We start from the raw sequence: 16,258 nt of genomic DNA on the forward strand, positions 1-16,258 counted from the left end.
GGAACATATTTTTCAGGGTTTTCAGAAAGAACCAACTCTGCTGACGCCTTGATTTCCAACTTGTAGCCTCCATAACTGTTAGAGGATAAATTTCTGTTGTTTCAAGCCACCTAGTTTGTGCTACTTTGTTATGGCATCCTGGAAACTAATACACCATACAAACTTCAACAGAATAACATAAGCAATTTTGAAAGGGAGAGAGACAAGGAGAACCAGATTTTAGAATACTATACGCCCTCAGCCTAGAGATAAATATTCTAAACAAACAATGACCTCCAGTTAGTAGCTGAGTTCTCACAGAGGCATAGGTTAACAATTCTGAAATTACTTTTATGTTCAAGGATTAAGCAAGTAAGTAAATATACTGCCGATAATGGAAACCAGGTTTCCCTCTGTTGGAGAAGGAAGTTACACATATGGAAAGAAAAGAGAGAATGAACTTTATGGTGTTAGACTGGTATTGGAGGTATAAGCATGAAGTCATAGTTTTCGATAAAGATAGATGGGGGGTAGGGAAGGGAGAGGTGTGTGGGTATGTACATATTTATGTGTGCATACATACATCTATCTCCTGGCTCCATCCCTTAAGACAACCTAGTAGAAACTATGCATCAGTAGCAATAAACAGACCTAGCATTCAAAACAAAGGCTCAGGAACTCTTTCAGATTAAAAAACAAACAAACAAAAAAACTGAAGAGACCTGGCAACTGAATGCAACACATTATCCCAGATTTTCTTTTTCCTAAAAAGGTATTATTGGGGCAACTGACAAAATCTGAATAAGGTCTGTGGATTAAATAACAGCCCTGTAGCAGCATTAATTTCCTGATTTTGATGATTGTACTGTTATGTAAGGCAATGAATGACATTTCATTGCTCTAACGAAATACACACTAAAGTATTCAGGGGAAGAGGGTATCTTTAAGTGGATAAGATAAGGAAAAGATAAAGCAAATGTAGCAAATATTAATATTCAGAAATCTTGATGAAATATTGAAATTCTTTGTACTATTCTTTCAACTTTTCCCCTAAAGTCTGAAATTATGTTAAATAAAAACTATAGGGCTTCCCTGGTGGCACAGTGGTTAAGAATCTACCTGCCAATTCAGGGGACACAGGTTTGAGCCCTGGTCTGGGAAGATCCCACATGCCACGGAGCAACTAAGCCCATGCACCACAACTACTGAGCCTGCGCTCTACAGCCCGCGAGCCACAACTACTGAAGCCCGCGCGCCACAACTACTGAAGCCCGCACGCCTAGAGCCCGTGCTCCACAACAAGAGAAGCCACTGCAATGAGAAGCCCGCGCATCACAACGAAGAGTAGCCCCCGCTCGCCACAACTAGAGAAAGGCCGCGCGCAGCAACAAAGACCCAATGCAGCCAAAAATAATAAATAAATAAAATAAATTTTTAAAAACTATAAAAACTTAAAATTTAATTTAACATTGAAAATAAATGAATAATGAGCTCTACAGTAGAGAGGCAAACTTTCAAAAAATATTGCTGGAGAACTGGGAATTATTCTAAAAATTCCAGGAAGCATCTGTAAGGCAACATACATAATAGCACAGGCTCTAGGGAGACGTAAACCTGGATTTAAATTTGCTCCTCTGTCATACAGCCCTAGGCAAATTACTTAATCTTTCTGTGCCTCTATCCTGTGAGATGGGGATGATAATACCATACCTACTGCACAGCGTTTGTTACTGTGAGGATTAACTGAGACAATGCATATGAAGAGCTTAGTACAGGGTCTGGCACACTGTCCTAAGCAAGTATCCAAAAAGTGGCTGCTGTGACTTTTATCACCATTAGTGTTGTTGTTGTTATGTGAATTTGTGAATTTAAGAAAAATCATTCTACCATCTGGAAAAACACTAATAAGAAAGTGGATTCCTGAGACTTCCCTGCTGGTGCAGTGGTTAAGAATCCGCCTGCCAATGCAGGGGACACGGGTTCGAGCCCTGGTCCGGGAAGATCCCACATGCCGTGGAGCAACTAAGTCCATGCGCCACAACTACTGAGCCTGTGCTCTAAAGCCCGTGAGCCACAACAAGAGAAGCCACCGCAATGAGAAGCCCGCGCACCGCAACAAAGAGTAGCCCCTGCCCGCCGCAACTAGAGAAAGCCCGCGCATGGCAACGAAGACCCAACACAGCCAAAAATAAATAAATAAATTAATTAATTTTAAAAAAAAGAAAGTGGATTCCTGTTAAGCCAAGTTCTGCACATCATCATTATTTTCTACTGATTTCTGGACCCGTTTGAATTCTGCTGCCAAATTCTCCCCTGTACCTCCTCTGACATAGAAAGCAAACTCAATATGATAGCTGTGTTTCCCCTAGTTTTTAATTTTAAAAGGACCTGTCAGTACTTCAGAGCCTATTAATGTTACTTATATACATGACACCTATAGACTTTTAAGACTAAATATATATATCTCAAAGATCCAAACTAAACATATAAAAAGGGTTAATTTGTTTACCTGGAGATTGATTTTATTTTATCTTACAAATAATAAATATTTTTCTCCATTTTCTCCAGCAAGTAGGATGGGTATGCTCAAAAGGTTAGAAAGTTGCTTTGTTCCACAAAGTATAAGAACTCTAGGAACAGAACTCGTAAGCTGTGGGGTTTTTTGAACATTAAAAAAATGTTTTCACATAAAAAAAAAATCATTCTGGATGTTTTAGTTTATCATATACAATATTCATTCAGTAAAATATTTACCAAACATGTATGTGCATAGAGCTGTACAATGTCTCAAGGTTATAATTAAGAGACAAAGCCTCCTCCACCGAGGATTTTATAGTCTACTGTAGACATAATATTTAAGTTCAAAAAAGGCAATTCCTGAACTTTATTTCACTGTACATGAGTAGTAACTGAAAGAAGGTAAGTTTAAGGAAATAATTTTATAAGCTTGCCTCATTCCACAGCCCCCAAAGTATCACAAAGAAAAGTCTAACACTCAAAGCACGTTCAGTATCTCTAGCAGCTCTATGGCATGTGTAAGAGTGTATGCGTGTGTACTGTGGGGAGAGGTGGGGGTGTGGATAGTAAGAGAGAGGATTAAGTCAGTAGACAGTATAAGAAATCAGTTGTTGCATTTGTTTTCTAGAACAAGAAAACATAATAGCTTATTAATTTTATTCATTTTAACTGCACAATACATCAATGTATTTATAACAATTTTAAGTCCCTATTAATAAAAATTACAGCTATTTTAAGTACTTCAAATACATTAAACTACTTAATTTTTACAAGAACCCTATGAGGTAGGAACTATTACTGCCCCTACTTTGCAGAAAGGGAAAATAGGTAGAGAGGTTAATAATCTGCCAAGGTCACACAGTTTACTATGATGGAGGCTCAATTTTAATCAAAGCACTCTGGGTCCAAAGTCCACATTCTTAACCACTACACTATATGCTCTCTCTTTGACTTCCACTACCCATCGTAGAAATGATTAGGTTTCAAACTAAGCACTTATTTAGTAACTTTAACTTTTCAGGACATAAATGAGAACCAGGCATGGACAAAAAGTACCTTGAGAACGTAAGAGAGATGACTCAAAGTTCAAAGGAAAGTTCTTCTGATAAGCTCACAGCATATTCACTTTTTCATTAGATGCAATTCTAACAAATCTGATTGTCCAATCTCCTGGCCAACAACACAACAGAAACAGGAGACAGAGGAGGCAGATATAAAGGGCTAGACCTCAAAACCAAGAAATGTACCTTATCATTTATCTTAATATATGTCAGTAAATGTTTACGGACCTAAAGAGAAGCAACTAGGGAATTCCCTGGCGGTCCAGTGGTTAGGACTCCACAAGCTGCTCAGCGTGGCCAAAAAAAAGCAACTAGTGACACGGAGAGAGGGGGAGACGTCATTGTCGTTCAGTCACTGTCATTTAGAGCCTTTTTCTGAGAGGCACCACAACATTTCTCTTTGTCATGAGCTGCTGAGGACAACTTATAACTATTAGTTACATTATGATAACTACACTACTCTCAGTATGTTATTTGAGGTGAAATGCATTTGAGAAATATTTACAAACACAATGGTTAAAACAATTTTTGCAATTTAAAGAGGATTTTAGAAAACTCACCTTTATGGAATCCTTTATTTTCCAATGTCATTGAGTATCTTACATTATTGTATCTATCTCTGATATCCAAACAATATGTCATTATCAATCATTATGTTACTCTTCATCAGGTTCTCTAAAAAATATTCTTTGCAACAACCTACCTCAGGAACAAGTATTATTTTAAAAGCTAGTTTCAGTGTGGTATTGGCAACAAAATAAATAGGCAATTCCTTAAATTAAAACAGAAAGCCCAGAACAGAACCAATTATACCAAAGAGCTAGATTTAACTATTTGAGAAAAAAAATTAAGTTCGATTTTTACTTCACATCATACATCAAACTAATTCTACATGGATCTAAGATCTAAATGTTAAAAAAAAAAAGTACAACGAAAGTCAAAAGTTTATATGTGTATATAAAATATACACATACGTATAAATAAACAGTGGGATTGGCAAGGCTTTCAAAGCATAAAGCTTTGATAACCGTGTCCTAGAGCTCAAAAGGAAAATGGGCACAATCAGGTAATAACCAGTCTTTCCACTATCAATTCCGTCCTCCTACCTGCTTATATACTCATCCTCTGCCTTATCTCCTGTAAAAATGAATCAAGTCTCCTTGCTCTTAGACTTATGCCTTGGATCCTGTCTCTTTTCATTTTCTCAGACTTTATTCCTGGAGTTATCTGCATTAGCTTCTGCAACATCTATTTCTTCTTCTCTACTGGTTTATTCTCACTGCACTGGCACAAAACATAACTGAGTATCATGTATTCTAGAAAAACCTTCCATAAACTCCAGGTCCCACTCCAGCTACTGCCCCATTTCTCTGCTAACCTTTTCAGCAAAAGGGCTTGAGAGGAGAATCTTTCTTGCCATCTTCACTTCCTTTCCTCTCATTCTCTCCTTAACCACTGATCTGATTTATCAAAGTCATCAAAACCAATGCCCAATTCTCAATCCTCATCTTACTCCACATCTCTCAGCATCATCTGACACAGGTTAATCTCTCTCCTGCCTGAAAGACTTTCTTCTAAGGCTTCACTGACAAAAGCCTCAGCAGATATTTCTCCTACCTAATTTGTTACCTGTTTTCAAGTTTTCTTTGCTGGGACCTCCTCCTCTAGCAGACCTCTAGTATCGAAATCACCCAGGGTTACAACCTGGGCCATCCTTCTCTATCTCTCCTTTCTTCTCAGGTAACCTCATCTACTTCCACGGCTTCATGGACCACCTACATGCTGAGGACCCTCAAATCTGTATGTGTAACCTAACTTCTCCTAAAGCTCCAGATGCATGTGTCAAACTGCCTATTCAACATCTCCAACTAGATATCTAGCAGATGCCTAAAACATACATAATAAATAGAGGATTACTGATTCCATCCACACTTCAAGTCTTCCCCATTTCAGTAAACAGTGCCTAAAGTATCACCCAGTTGCTCAGGCCAAAAATCCTCCAAAAGCTTTCCACTGAGCTTCAAGTAAAATCTAACCTCCTTACCACAGTGCCAAGGCCATCTATAATCTAGTCCCTGACTAACTTTCCAGCCCCCTTCCACACCGTGTTCCCACTGGCTCACAATGATCCAGCCATAAAGGCCTTCTCTCTGTCCTCAGCCTTGCAGCACTCATTCTTGTCTCAGAGTCACTGCACTTGCCCTTGACCACCTAGAATGCTCTCCCCCCAAGACTGTCACATGACTATTGTCTTCTCATCATTCAAGTCTCAACCCAAATGCCACCTGCTCTGAAGGTCTCCCTTAACCACACTGGCTAAAGTAGCCTCTGGCCACTTTCAACAACATTACCTTATTTTAGTTCATGAATTATCTTATCTGTTTACATGTTTACTGTCACTTTGAACTAAAATATAAGCTTCTCAAGGGTAAGAGTCTGCCTTATTTACCACTATTTGCCCAGCACCTAGACCAATGCCTAGCACGTAGCAGACAATGAATAAATATTTGTTAAATGACTGACACAAACAAGCTCTTCATAAAATAAAAATAAAAGGCCAAGAAGTATATGGGGAAAAAGATACCCAATCACTGGAAGACAGAGAAATGTTAATTAACAGTAAGACATCAGTTTTTGATCAATAGTAAAGATTTTATTATAATGATACCCTTTTGTGGGCAAAGGTATAGGAAAAAAAACAAAAAAGAAAAAATCAAACCCTGGAAATGTCAGGCATAATCCCTAGTATAAGTCAAAACTCTTAAAAATGTACATATCCTCTGACCAGCTAATTAATTTATCATGACAAAATAATCATATGTACAAGGACAAAAGATGTCCTCATAGGTACATGATACATAATAAATAGAGGAACATGATTTATAATTGTAAAAACTTAAGTGTTATAATCATTAGGGACTGATTAAACAGCTATAATTTATATTGCTGAATACTATGCAGCCAACTAAAAAATGGTGGTGTAGAAATACTAACATAGAAAAAAAATCATGAAATGCTTTTCAAATGAAAAGAAGATGTACAAAATAAACCCATTTATGGATAAAACACACTCATGTACATATACATGTGTTTGCATCTTTGGTAGGCAATGGCCAGGCCAGCTACAGACCTGAGGACATAGTAAGAAATGGAACACAAAACTACCGAACAGTGTCACAACAAATAATTGCCTTTTCTAAGAAGCGAGTTACACCACTCGCTGAGTATTGATGATGTCCCTCCGCAAGCCTGATAGCATAAATGGCAGCAAGCCAGGTGTTTTGTGGTTGACAAATCACTCACTGCACGGACTAGCAGTCTGGGTCACCTCTGAGGACCTGGGGAAGCACTGGGGAGCTGTGCCTACTCATGGTATTCTTCTCCTACTTATCCTTTGCAATGCTTGTTTACCGGTTCAGCAGTAAGCATGCAAATCAAGCTGATCTCAGTACATTCTTATCCATCTCTGAACTCTGTCCAGCCCTTTGTGATCTGCGTAGGTAAGTGTGTGTGTCTCTGTGTGTGTAGTATATGTTAGGTGTTTGTACAGGCATACCTCAGAGATGTTGTGGGTTTAGTTCCAGAAGACTGCAATAAAGCAAGTCACACTAATTTCTTGGTTTCCCAGTACATATGAAAATTATGTTTACACTAACTGTAGTCTATTAAGCAATAGCATTATATCTAAAAAAAAAGTACATACCTTAATTTAAAAATACTTTATTGCTAAAAAATGCTAACCATAATCTGAGCCTTCGGCAAGTCGTAATCTTTGTGCCATTAACATCACTGATCACAGATGACCATAACAAGTTATACTAATAATGAAAATGTTTGAATTATGAGAATTGCCAAAATTTGACACAGTGACACGAAGTGAGCAAAAGCTACTGGAAAAATGGTGCCAACTGACTTGTTCAATGCAGGGTCACTACAAACCTTCAATTTGTAAAAAACACAGTATTTGTGAAGCACAGTAAAGTGAAGCCCAATAAAACTAGGTATGCCTGTACATAAATACACCAAAAAATCTAGAGAAAATCACTAAAAGTCAAGTGTTTATATAGGTGGCAGAATGATGAATGATGTTTAGCTTCTTCTTCTTGTTTAATTGTATTTTTTTACCTTTTATTACAATGATCAAACATGTCTTTGCAATTTAAGTTAAAAAATGTTATAGACTGATGCTTAATCAAAGAACAATTGAGAAAATCACATCTAAATTAAAGCCACAGGAATAAGATTAGAAGCCCCAGTGAGATACTTAGACCAAATTCACATTTAAGTAAACAATTTTGTCCAAATGTCCAAAGAAGTTTTCATCTAGCTTCAGGTTCAAACTGGATATCAGTTATAAAGAAAAAGGGGGGGGAAAAAAACAACTTTGGATGCAAATTCTTAAAATCATTTCCACTACACTTGACTATTTCAGATTTAGTTTCTGTTTTTCAAAATGTCAAAGACTGGATATCAGAATTGTAATTTAGAAAAATGAGAACATAACACCACCAACAAAGCTGTCCTCTTCCACCACATGCCAAATCAAACCTGAATCTTATCAGTCTTCTAGAACTAACCACTAACTCACAGAAGAACACACTAAATGATCCTACAGTGGGGCAGCTGGCAAAACCCCAACTGAGGGAAAATCCTACAGGACAAATAACCAAGTTTCTTCAAACAAACAAAAGGCAAGGAAAAAGACAAACAGAGATGAAGGCAGAACCTATGGATATAAAAGAAATTTGAGACACATCAACTAATTACAACGTGTGAAACTCATTTGTTATTAAGAAGCTATTATTAATATTGTAAGAGACTACAATGGTATTGTGGTTATTTTTTATAACTGTATTAAGGCATATTTTAAAATCATGTAATTCATCCACATCAAGTGCATAATTCAATGATTTTCTTTTTTTTAGTAAATTCACCAAGTAAGTTCACTGTAAATCAGTTTTAGAATATTTCCATTACCCAATAAGATCCCTCATGCCCATTAACTAGTAATCCTCCCGCCACATACACCAGCCCACGAATCCACTTTCTGACTCTGTAGATTTGCCTTTTCTGAACATTTCACATAAACGGAATCATATAATATGTAGTCTCTTTTGTCTGGCTTCTTTCACTTTACATGTTTTTAAGGTTCATTTATGTCACAGCATGTATCAACAGTTTGTTTCTTTTTATTGCTGAACAGTATTCCATTGTATGGACACATTTTGTCTATTCATTTACCAGTTGATGGGCAGTTAGGTTGTTTCCAGCTTCTGTCTATTATGAATAACACTGCTGTGAACATTTGTGTGTGAAAGTTGTGTGGGTAGATACACAAGAGTGGAATTGCTACGTCATTATGGCAAATCAAGAAACTTTTAAAGAAACTTTTAAAGTGCTTTAGATATATTAGCTTATTTAATCCTTACAACAACCTTAAGAGGAAGTTACTATTATTATCCCCATTTTAGGGATGAGGAAACAGAGGTCCATCCGAAAAGCTTAAGCAATGTGGTCAAGCCAGACTAGAATCAAAGTAGTCTGGCTTTGGAGTCTGTGCACTTAACCACTGTGCCATATACTTCAAGCTCACCAACAAGTTAAACACTTCTCACAGGATATAAACAAATTAAAACAAAGAAATTAAACGGAAAAATTCAGGAGGAATTCCCTGGTGGTCCAGTGGTTAGTACTCCGGGTTCCACTGCAGGGGGCTCGGGTTCAATCCCTGGTCGGGGAACTAAGATCCTGCAAGCCACACACTCAGCCAAAAAAAAAAATTCAGGTGACTTCTATGCACACACAAGTAGGGAATCCAATGTTAACTAAATTTAAGTGTATATCTAATAACATATATGGTAGTAACTCTTGTTATCTCTGAGTGGCAGAATAGAAATAAGCTTTTTTCTTTTTATTTAATTGTGTTTTCTTTTATTACAATGATCTATATATACAAGGCAGTGTTCAAGATGAACAGAACACAGAAAATTCACTAATCAGGAAACAAATGACTTGATGAACAATAAGATTTTAAGTTCCTAATTTTTTAAAGGAAATTTTAAGATGTCCTGAATGTGTACTATGCACCGACGCTAAGTTGAGTGCTGTGGACATAAATTCGATTAAAACTTAGGAACAAAGAAAGGCAACTCTGGAAGCACAGCTGTGGTAAGTGCTATTCTAGAGCTATTCCTGCAGGAGTCATCTTAGTCAGGGCAGGGGTCAGGGGAGGAAGGCTTCCTGAAAGAGGAGGCACTACACTGATATGAGGGAATGATGTATGTACATACTGCTACCAGTTAGAGACTACTTCATCAATAACATAGCCACTTCTTAATGATTAAAAATGGAGGCCCTGCTTCAAATGTCAAACCTTTAATTTCTTTTTTAACCTCAGATTTTGTCAATTTCAAATTTCCACTAAACAACAGGAGATTCAGAGAACAGAAAAAGCTTTGTCATGTGATGCTAGAATATAATTAGAATATAAAAAATCTGTAAATACCTATAACTTAAAAAGTATTTTTTTAATTCATTATATTTGAGTGTGGTTTGATCACAGTCAGTCAACACATCCTTCTAACTTCATCTTAATAGCACTTCTCAAAAAGTCTACTGATGATCTAAATCAGGGGTGGGCAAACTACAGGCGCAGGTGGCCTGGTTTGCTAAGAATGGTTTTTCAGCAAAGAATGGTTTTTATATTTTAGGAGGATGAAAGGAGAGAAAGAGGGAGGAAGAGAGAGAGAACTGTATACAGAGACTAGCTGTGGTCCAAAAAGCCTAAAATATTTTACTATCTCGACTTTCATAGAAAAAGTTGCCTACACTTAAAAAAAAAAAACTTACTGGATGTATTTGTGCCCATACTGAAAGGCACCTTCAGAAAGGCACTATCATCGCCGTGGAACTCAGTCTAGACACTAGTACACTTACTTACGGTGGGAGGGAGAAAAAGAGGGAAGGGTATGTAGTTAGTTCAGAAAGACATGGGTTTTGCAGGGAGTGGGGGGAATTCAGGGATAGAATACAGTTGAAGCAGACGAAAAATATGGAGCAGTCCTAGGGGCTTGACAAGCTACTCAAGGTGGAAGGTAGCTATTACAATATTAACGACCTGTGAAATGTGAGAGCTAGGTTTATTGAGGAAACCGAGACTCAGAGCTGAAGTTACTTGCCCAAGTTCACAGAGCAAGAGAGTGGGACACGAAGAGCTGGACTACAACGACCAGATTTCAGTCCCATTCTTCCCACTGCGTCACACTGCCCCTCATCACTGGACAGCGTTAACCTGGAAATACACCGCTAACGATGTGTGACAAGGGAGCTCAACTGCGTCCAGAAGGAACAAAGTCTCCTCAGGAGCGCCCCTCCCTCCCGCAATTATTAGTTATTTTTCAGGGAAGAACTGGGCAACATGTCTACAGGTCTCAAAGAGGTGAAGGAAAGAGTAGACACCAGTCCTATTTGCCAGATGTTGGGAACAACAAGAGAAGGTCGACCAAACATCATTAAAACAAGCCTGAAAGCTATCCAGTGGCTGAGAGCAATAAGAAACACCAAATTTCAATGAATTTACCTGGTTCCAATTTTATTACTTTAATTGCTGCCAATTCACCGGTGTTAACATTCCGTGCCTAAAAGAGAAGAAAAGATAATTGTGAAAAAAGCTTTCATAAAAACGTCATAAAATGTCATTTTAGCTTTTATTTATCTTCAATTATTCAGAAAAGTTTTTTAAAGCAAGAATTGCAAAAGTGATTTATATTTACAAAACAAACAGTATATTCTTCAAAATGAATTTCAACATTAATCCATGTATAAATTTAATAATGGTGATAATAATAATGTTAAGAGAAGCACAGGGCTTCCCTGGTGGCGCAGTGGTTGAGAATCTGCGTGCCGATGCAGGGGACACGGGTTCGAGCCCTGGTCTGGGAAGATCCCACATGCCGCGGAGCAACTGGGCCCGTGAGCCACAATTACTGAGCCTGCGCATCTGGAGCCTGTGCTCCGCAACGAGAGAGGCCGCGATAGTGAGAGGCCCGCGCACCGCGATGAAGAGTGGCCCCCACTTGCCGCAACTAGAGAAAGCCCTCGCACAGAAACGAAGACCCAACACAGCCATAAATAAATAAAATAAAATTAAATTAAATTTAAAAAAAAAGAGAAGCACAGACCTTAGTATACATCAGGCACTATTCTAAGTGTTTTTATATTAATTCGTTTAATCCTTACAACAATCTTATGAGGTAGGTACTAATATTATTCCCGTGTTGCAGATGAGGAATCTGAAGCACCAAGAAGTTAAAGAACTTGCCAAGGCCATCTAGCTTGTAAGTGACAGTGCTGGGATTCTAACCCAGGCAGTCTAACTCTAGTCTGAGCTTTTTTAAGCATTACATTCTATTGCCATTCATTCAAAGGTTTGTTAAAATTTTGAATTAACTAGCTTTAAGCTTTTAAATTTAAAAACTTCATAATATGAAAAGCAAGCACCATTTTTTAACTGTAAAAACAACCTCCCTGCATCTGTTTAAACACAGCTGATAGTACAATGAAATAAGTGCAGTTAATACAAACCAAATATATTTTTACAAGCCACATATTAAAAATCAGAATCATTTAAAAACATCAATGCATAATATTAGATTGCTGGTGTTTAAAGCTGTAATTATGTATAAATAAGCAGAAATTGTCTTTTCAATTTGTATAAAAATGGCAGTTATTTTTGTCAATTTAAAATGTTTTATAATTGAATCAGAATTTTCAAAATAATATTTTAAACTATGAACTGAAACTTAATAAATTGATTTTCATATCAACCAATGAAGACCAATATATGCAATTCCCTGATCACAGAAAAATTCATTCATGTGATGAGAATAATACTTAGTTGTAACACTTCTTATTAATGGATTGGTAAAGATCAGTGAATCACCCACAAGGGATGATAACAGCATTAACATCGGAATCCTTCTAAGAATACTGGGGCATTAAAAAAAAAAAATCAGTTTCTAAGAAGATATATATGGGACACAGTCACTGCTGAAATATAAAATTTAACCTTTAAACTCAAAGAAGAACAAAGGTATTAAAAAATATAAATTAAGAAAACATTAAAATAAAATTTTCAGGGAAAATTCATTCCTTTTGAAAAAAAATCCCCATGACTAATAAACACTTAGGATGCCAACTTATTACAGCCAGTTCAAAACAGATTTCAACATTTATTTCAAACTAAACTTAATTTCCATTATATGAGACAGTTCAAATAGTGCCACATAAGTATTTATTCCCTTCCCTAGGATGAGAAGGTATACACACACACACACACACACACACACACACGGAATAGAAATTCTGGGAGCATTTTCTAAGGAGGATGGGGCAGAGTGTACCTGTAAAATATTCAGGATATCACATCAACGTTAGTCATAAATCTTCTCAAACACTCTGAGAACTCGATGCCTTTCCTCACACTGAGATATCTTTTCCCTGTTAGGCTCCTCCTTGATACTCTGTCCGTTAACCCACATCTTTTTTAGCACTTCTCCAAATAAAATAAGACAAAACACACTACTCTCTCCAATTCTCAATTCTCCATTTAAAAATCTTGCTATAGTTTTGTTTTCTGTTTATTGAAAATAAACTCAGAGTAAGCACTAGCAAAAAATATGAACTCAAAGAAAGCTAGGGTGATTACTTTTACAGCTGAAATTCTGTTCCCAGCTTGCCACAAGAGGGCACGATCTCTATTGACAACACAAGTTACACAAAGTGTCCAAAATGGCTGCAGTACACAATGTACTCTTCTAAAAATAGATTTATTAATGGTTACACCAGCACATATTTAACAGAAAAACTATGACAGTAAACTAGTGATAACTAGCTTACTAAAGTCAATTATTTACTATAGGCTTGACTTATGAATACAATTTTTCAAAATGTAAATCAGTCTAGAATTTTCTAAAGGATAAAAAGTTTTAAAATATTGGAATTCTCCAATATGTAAGTTATTTGACAGACAAGATAATTCACAAAAAGGGAAGAAGAATAACAAAAAACCCTCAGTAAACCTGAATTTCTGAGCTTTTTCCCCATCAAAATCCTTACATTTATTAATGGAAGGTGTTTAAAGCATAATGGTTCATCAAGAATCTTGGTCCTCTGGCTAAAATAAGACATATTTTGCTGTCTCTAAACTCACAGCAGCCAAGGTTACACACAGGTAAATTTAAAAATTAATATTAACTCTAATACTCTGTACCTGCTATTCTTTTTTCAATCACCTAGAGAAACTGATTAGGAAAAAAATGAGAGCAAGGTAAATATTATAAAATATTACCGTGTATAAAGTTAAGAATTTCTAAATCAGTATCAGTAACATAAAATTTACAGATCTGCCCAGGGCAGAAAACTGAGGGTACGTATTCTCAGCTTCTAGACCCAGTCTTCTGCCACATCATTGATTTGCCCACCATTCTCACATGCTCTGAAAGTGATGTTCAGATCATGTTGTTCTTGAGTTTAAAACTCTTCAGGAGTACACACCATTGCTTTAAAGATACAAATTCAAATTCCCTATCAGAGAATTTAAATTATTTACTAAATACAGCACTTTTTATAACAGCTTTATTGGGATATAATTCACATACCATAAAGTTCACCCTTTTAACGTGTACAATGCAGTGGTTTCTAGTATATTCACATAATTATGTTACCATTATTCCTATCTAAATGTGAAACATTTTCATTGCTCCAGAAAGAAACCCCCAGACCCATCAGCCGTCACTCCCCTACTCCTCCCCCTCCCAGACCCTGACAACTAGTACTGGTCTACTTTCTGTCTCTATTGATTTGACTTTTCTGGATATTTCATATAAATATGATCATACAAAATGTGGTCCCTTGTGACTAGCTTCTTTCACTGAGCATAAGGTTTTCAGGTTCATCCATGTTGCAGCATGTATCAGTACTTTATTCCTTTTGTTGCTGAACAATATTTCATTGTATGGCAATTCCACATTTGTTTATCCTTTTATCAGTTGAAGGATATTTGGGTTGTTTCCTTTTTGGGCTATTATGAACAATGCTTTTATGAACACTGTGTGGACCTATGTTTTCAATTCTGTTGGATACAGACCTAATAGTGGAATTGCTGAATCACATGGTAACTGTATGATTAGCTTTTTGAAGAACCGTCAAACTTTCTTCCAAAGTGGCTGCACCATTTTATATTATCGCCAGCAATGTATGAGGATTCCAATTTCTCTACATCCATGCCAATATTTATTATTACCTGGCTTTTTAACTTTTGTTTTCTTAGTGAATGTGAAGTACTATCTCTTCGTGGTTTGACTTACAACTCACTAATGGCTAACAATCTTGAGCATCTTTTCATATGCTGGTTTGTCATTTGAATTTCTTTGGAAAAATGTGTATCCAGGGGCTTCCCTGGTGGCACAGTGGTTAAGAATCCGCCTGCCAATGCAGGGGACACGGGTTCGAGCCCTGGTCTGGGAAGATCCCACATGCCGCAGAGCAACTAAGCCCGTGTGCCACAACTACTGAGCCTGTGCTCTAGAGCCCGCGAGCCACAACTACTGAGCCCACGTACCACAACTACTGAAGCCTGTGTGCCTAGAGGCAGTGCTCTGCAACAAGAGAAGCCACCGCAATGAGAAGCCTGCACACAGCAATGAAGAGTAGCCCCCGCTCACCGCAACTAGAGAAAGCCCACGTGCAGCAAAGAAGACCCAACGCAGCCAAAAATTAAAAAAAAAAAAAAAAAAAATGTGTATCCAATTCTTTGCCCATTTTTAATTGTCAATTTTATTGTTGCCTTGTAAGAGTTCTTTATAAATCTTGATATGTCTCTTATTGGTTACATGACTTGTAAATATTTAATCCCACTCTGAGTTGTCTTCGTTTTCTTGATGGTGTTCTTTGAAGCACAAAACTTTTAAATTTTGATGAAGTCCAACTTACCTATTTTGAGTTACTTGTGCTTTGAGTATTATAGCTGAAAAACCACCGCCTGGAACCCAAGGTCACAAAGATTTTTTTTCCTATGTTTTTTTCTAAGAGTTTTATAGTTTAGGTCTTCCATTTAGATCTCTGATCCATTTTGAGTGACTTTTTATGTGGTGTCAGGCAGGGCTCAAATTTCACTCCTTTGCATGTGGATAGCCAATTGTGAAATACAACATTTTAACTGTAAAACCATTCACTACCTGGCCCCTGTCTATATTTCCAGTCATTCCTTAATTTGCACTTTATGCTCTAGCCAAACTAAACAACTGGCCATCTCCAATGCTATCCACACTTTTTGCCCTTTGGCACTTAATGCCTAGACAAACGCTTTCCCTAACTCCCTCCCCTGGCCTAACTTCTAGACATCTTTTAAAGCTCAACTTAGGTTATTATCACTTCCCACAAGAATTTTCCTGATCCCCATTCAAGTTTAGGCACCCTCCCCACACACACACACTCCCACAGATCCTCAGTAACCTTTCTCAAATGGGAGTGGGCCTGGTGAGAAAAATCCTGCAGATCTAGAGCTGATCTCAGTTTTAGAGGAGCTCTTGGAAACTATTACATTTCAAAGCTGTCCCAAAATTCAGTTTGATTCAGTCAGCCTTTTAGAAGCCATTCATATTAGCATTAATTTGGGAAAACGTTTTTCTGAGATGATTTCA

At 37.2% G+C, this 16,258-nt stretch overlaps 1 protein-coding gene across 2 annotated transcripts in view; it reads right to left on the bottom strand.

Annotated features, from left to right (window-relative positions):
* The window catches only part of MAP4K3 (mitogen-activated protein kinase kinase kinase kinase 3), a 196,508-nt gene that overhangs the window by 129,692 nt on the left and 50,558 nt on the right, over positions 1–16,258 (bottom strand). For both annotated transcript variants that reach the window (XM_061211158.1, XM_061211157.1), the window contains exon 2: positions 11,137–11,194. In XM_061211158.1, coding sequence (XP_061067141.1) covers positions 11,137–11,194 — 58 coding nt within the window. The remainder of the gene's footprint in view (positions 1–11,136; positions 11,195–16,258) is intronic.

This window comes from Eubalaena glacialis, chromosome 14 (assembly GCF_028564815.1).
Source record: "Eubalaena glacialis isolate mEubGla1 chromosome 14, mEubGla1.1.hap2.+ XY, whole genome shotgun sequence".
In the NCBI taxonomy this organism is placed as follows: Eukaryota; Metazoa; Chordata; class Mammalia; order Artiodactyla; family Balaenidae; genus Eubalaena; species Eubalaena glacialis.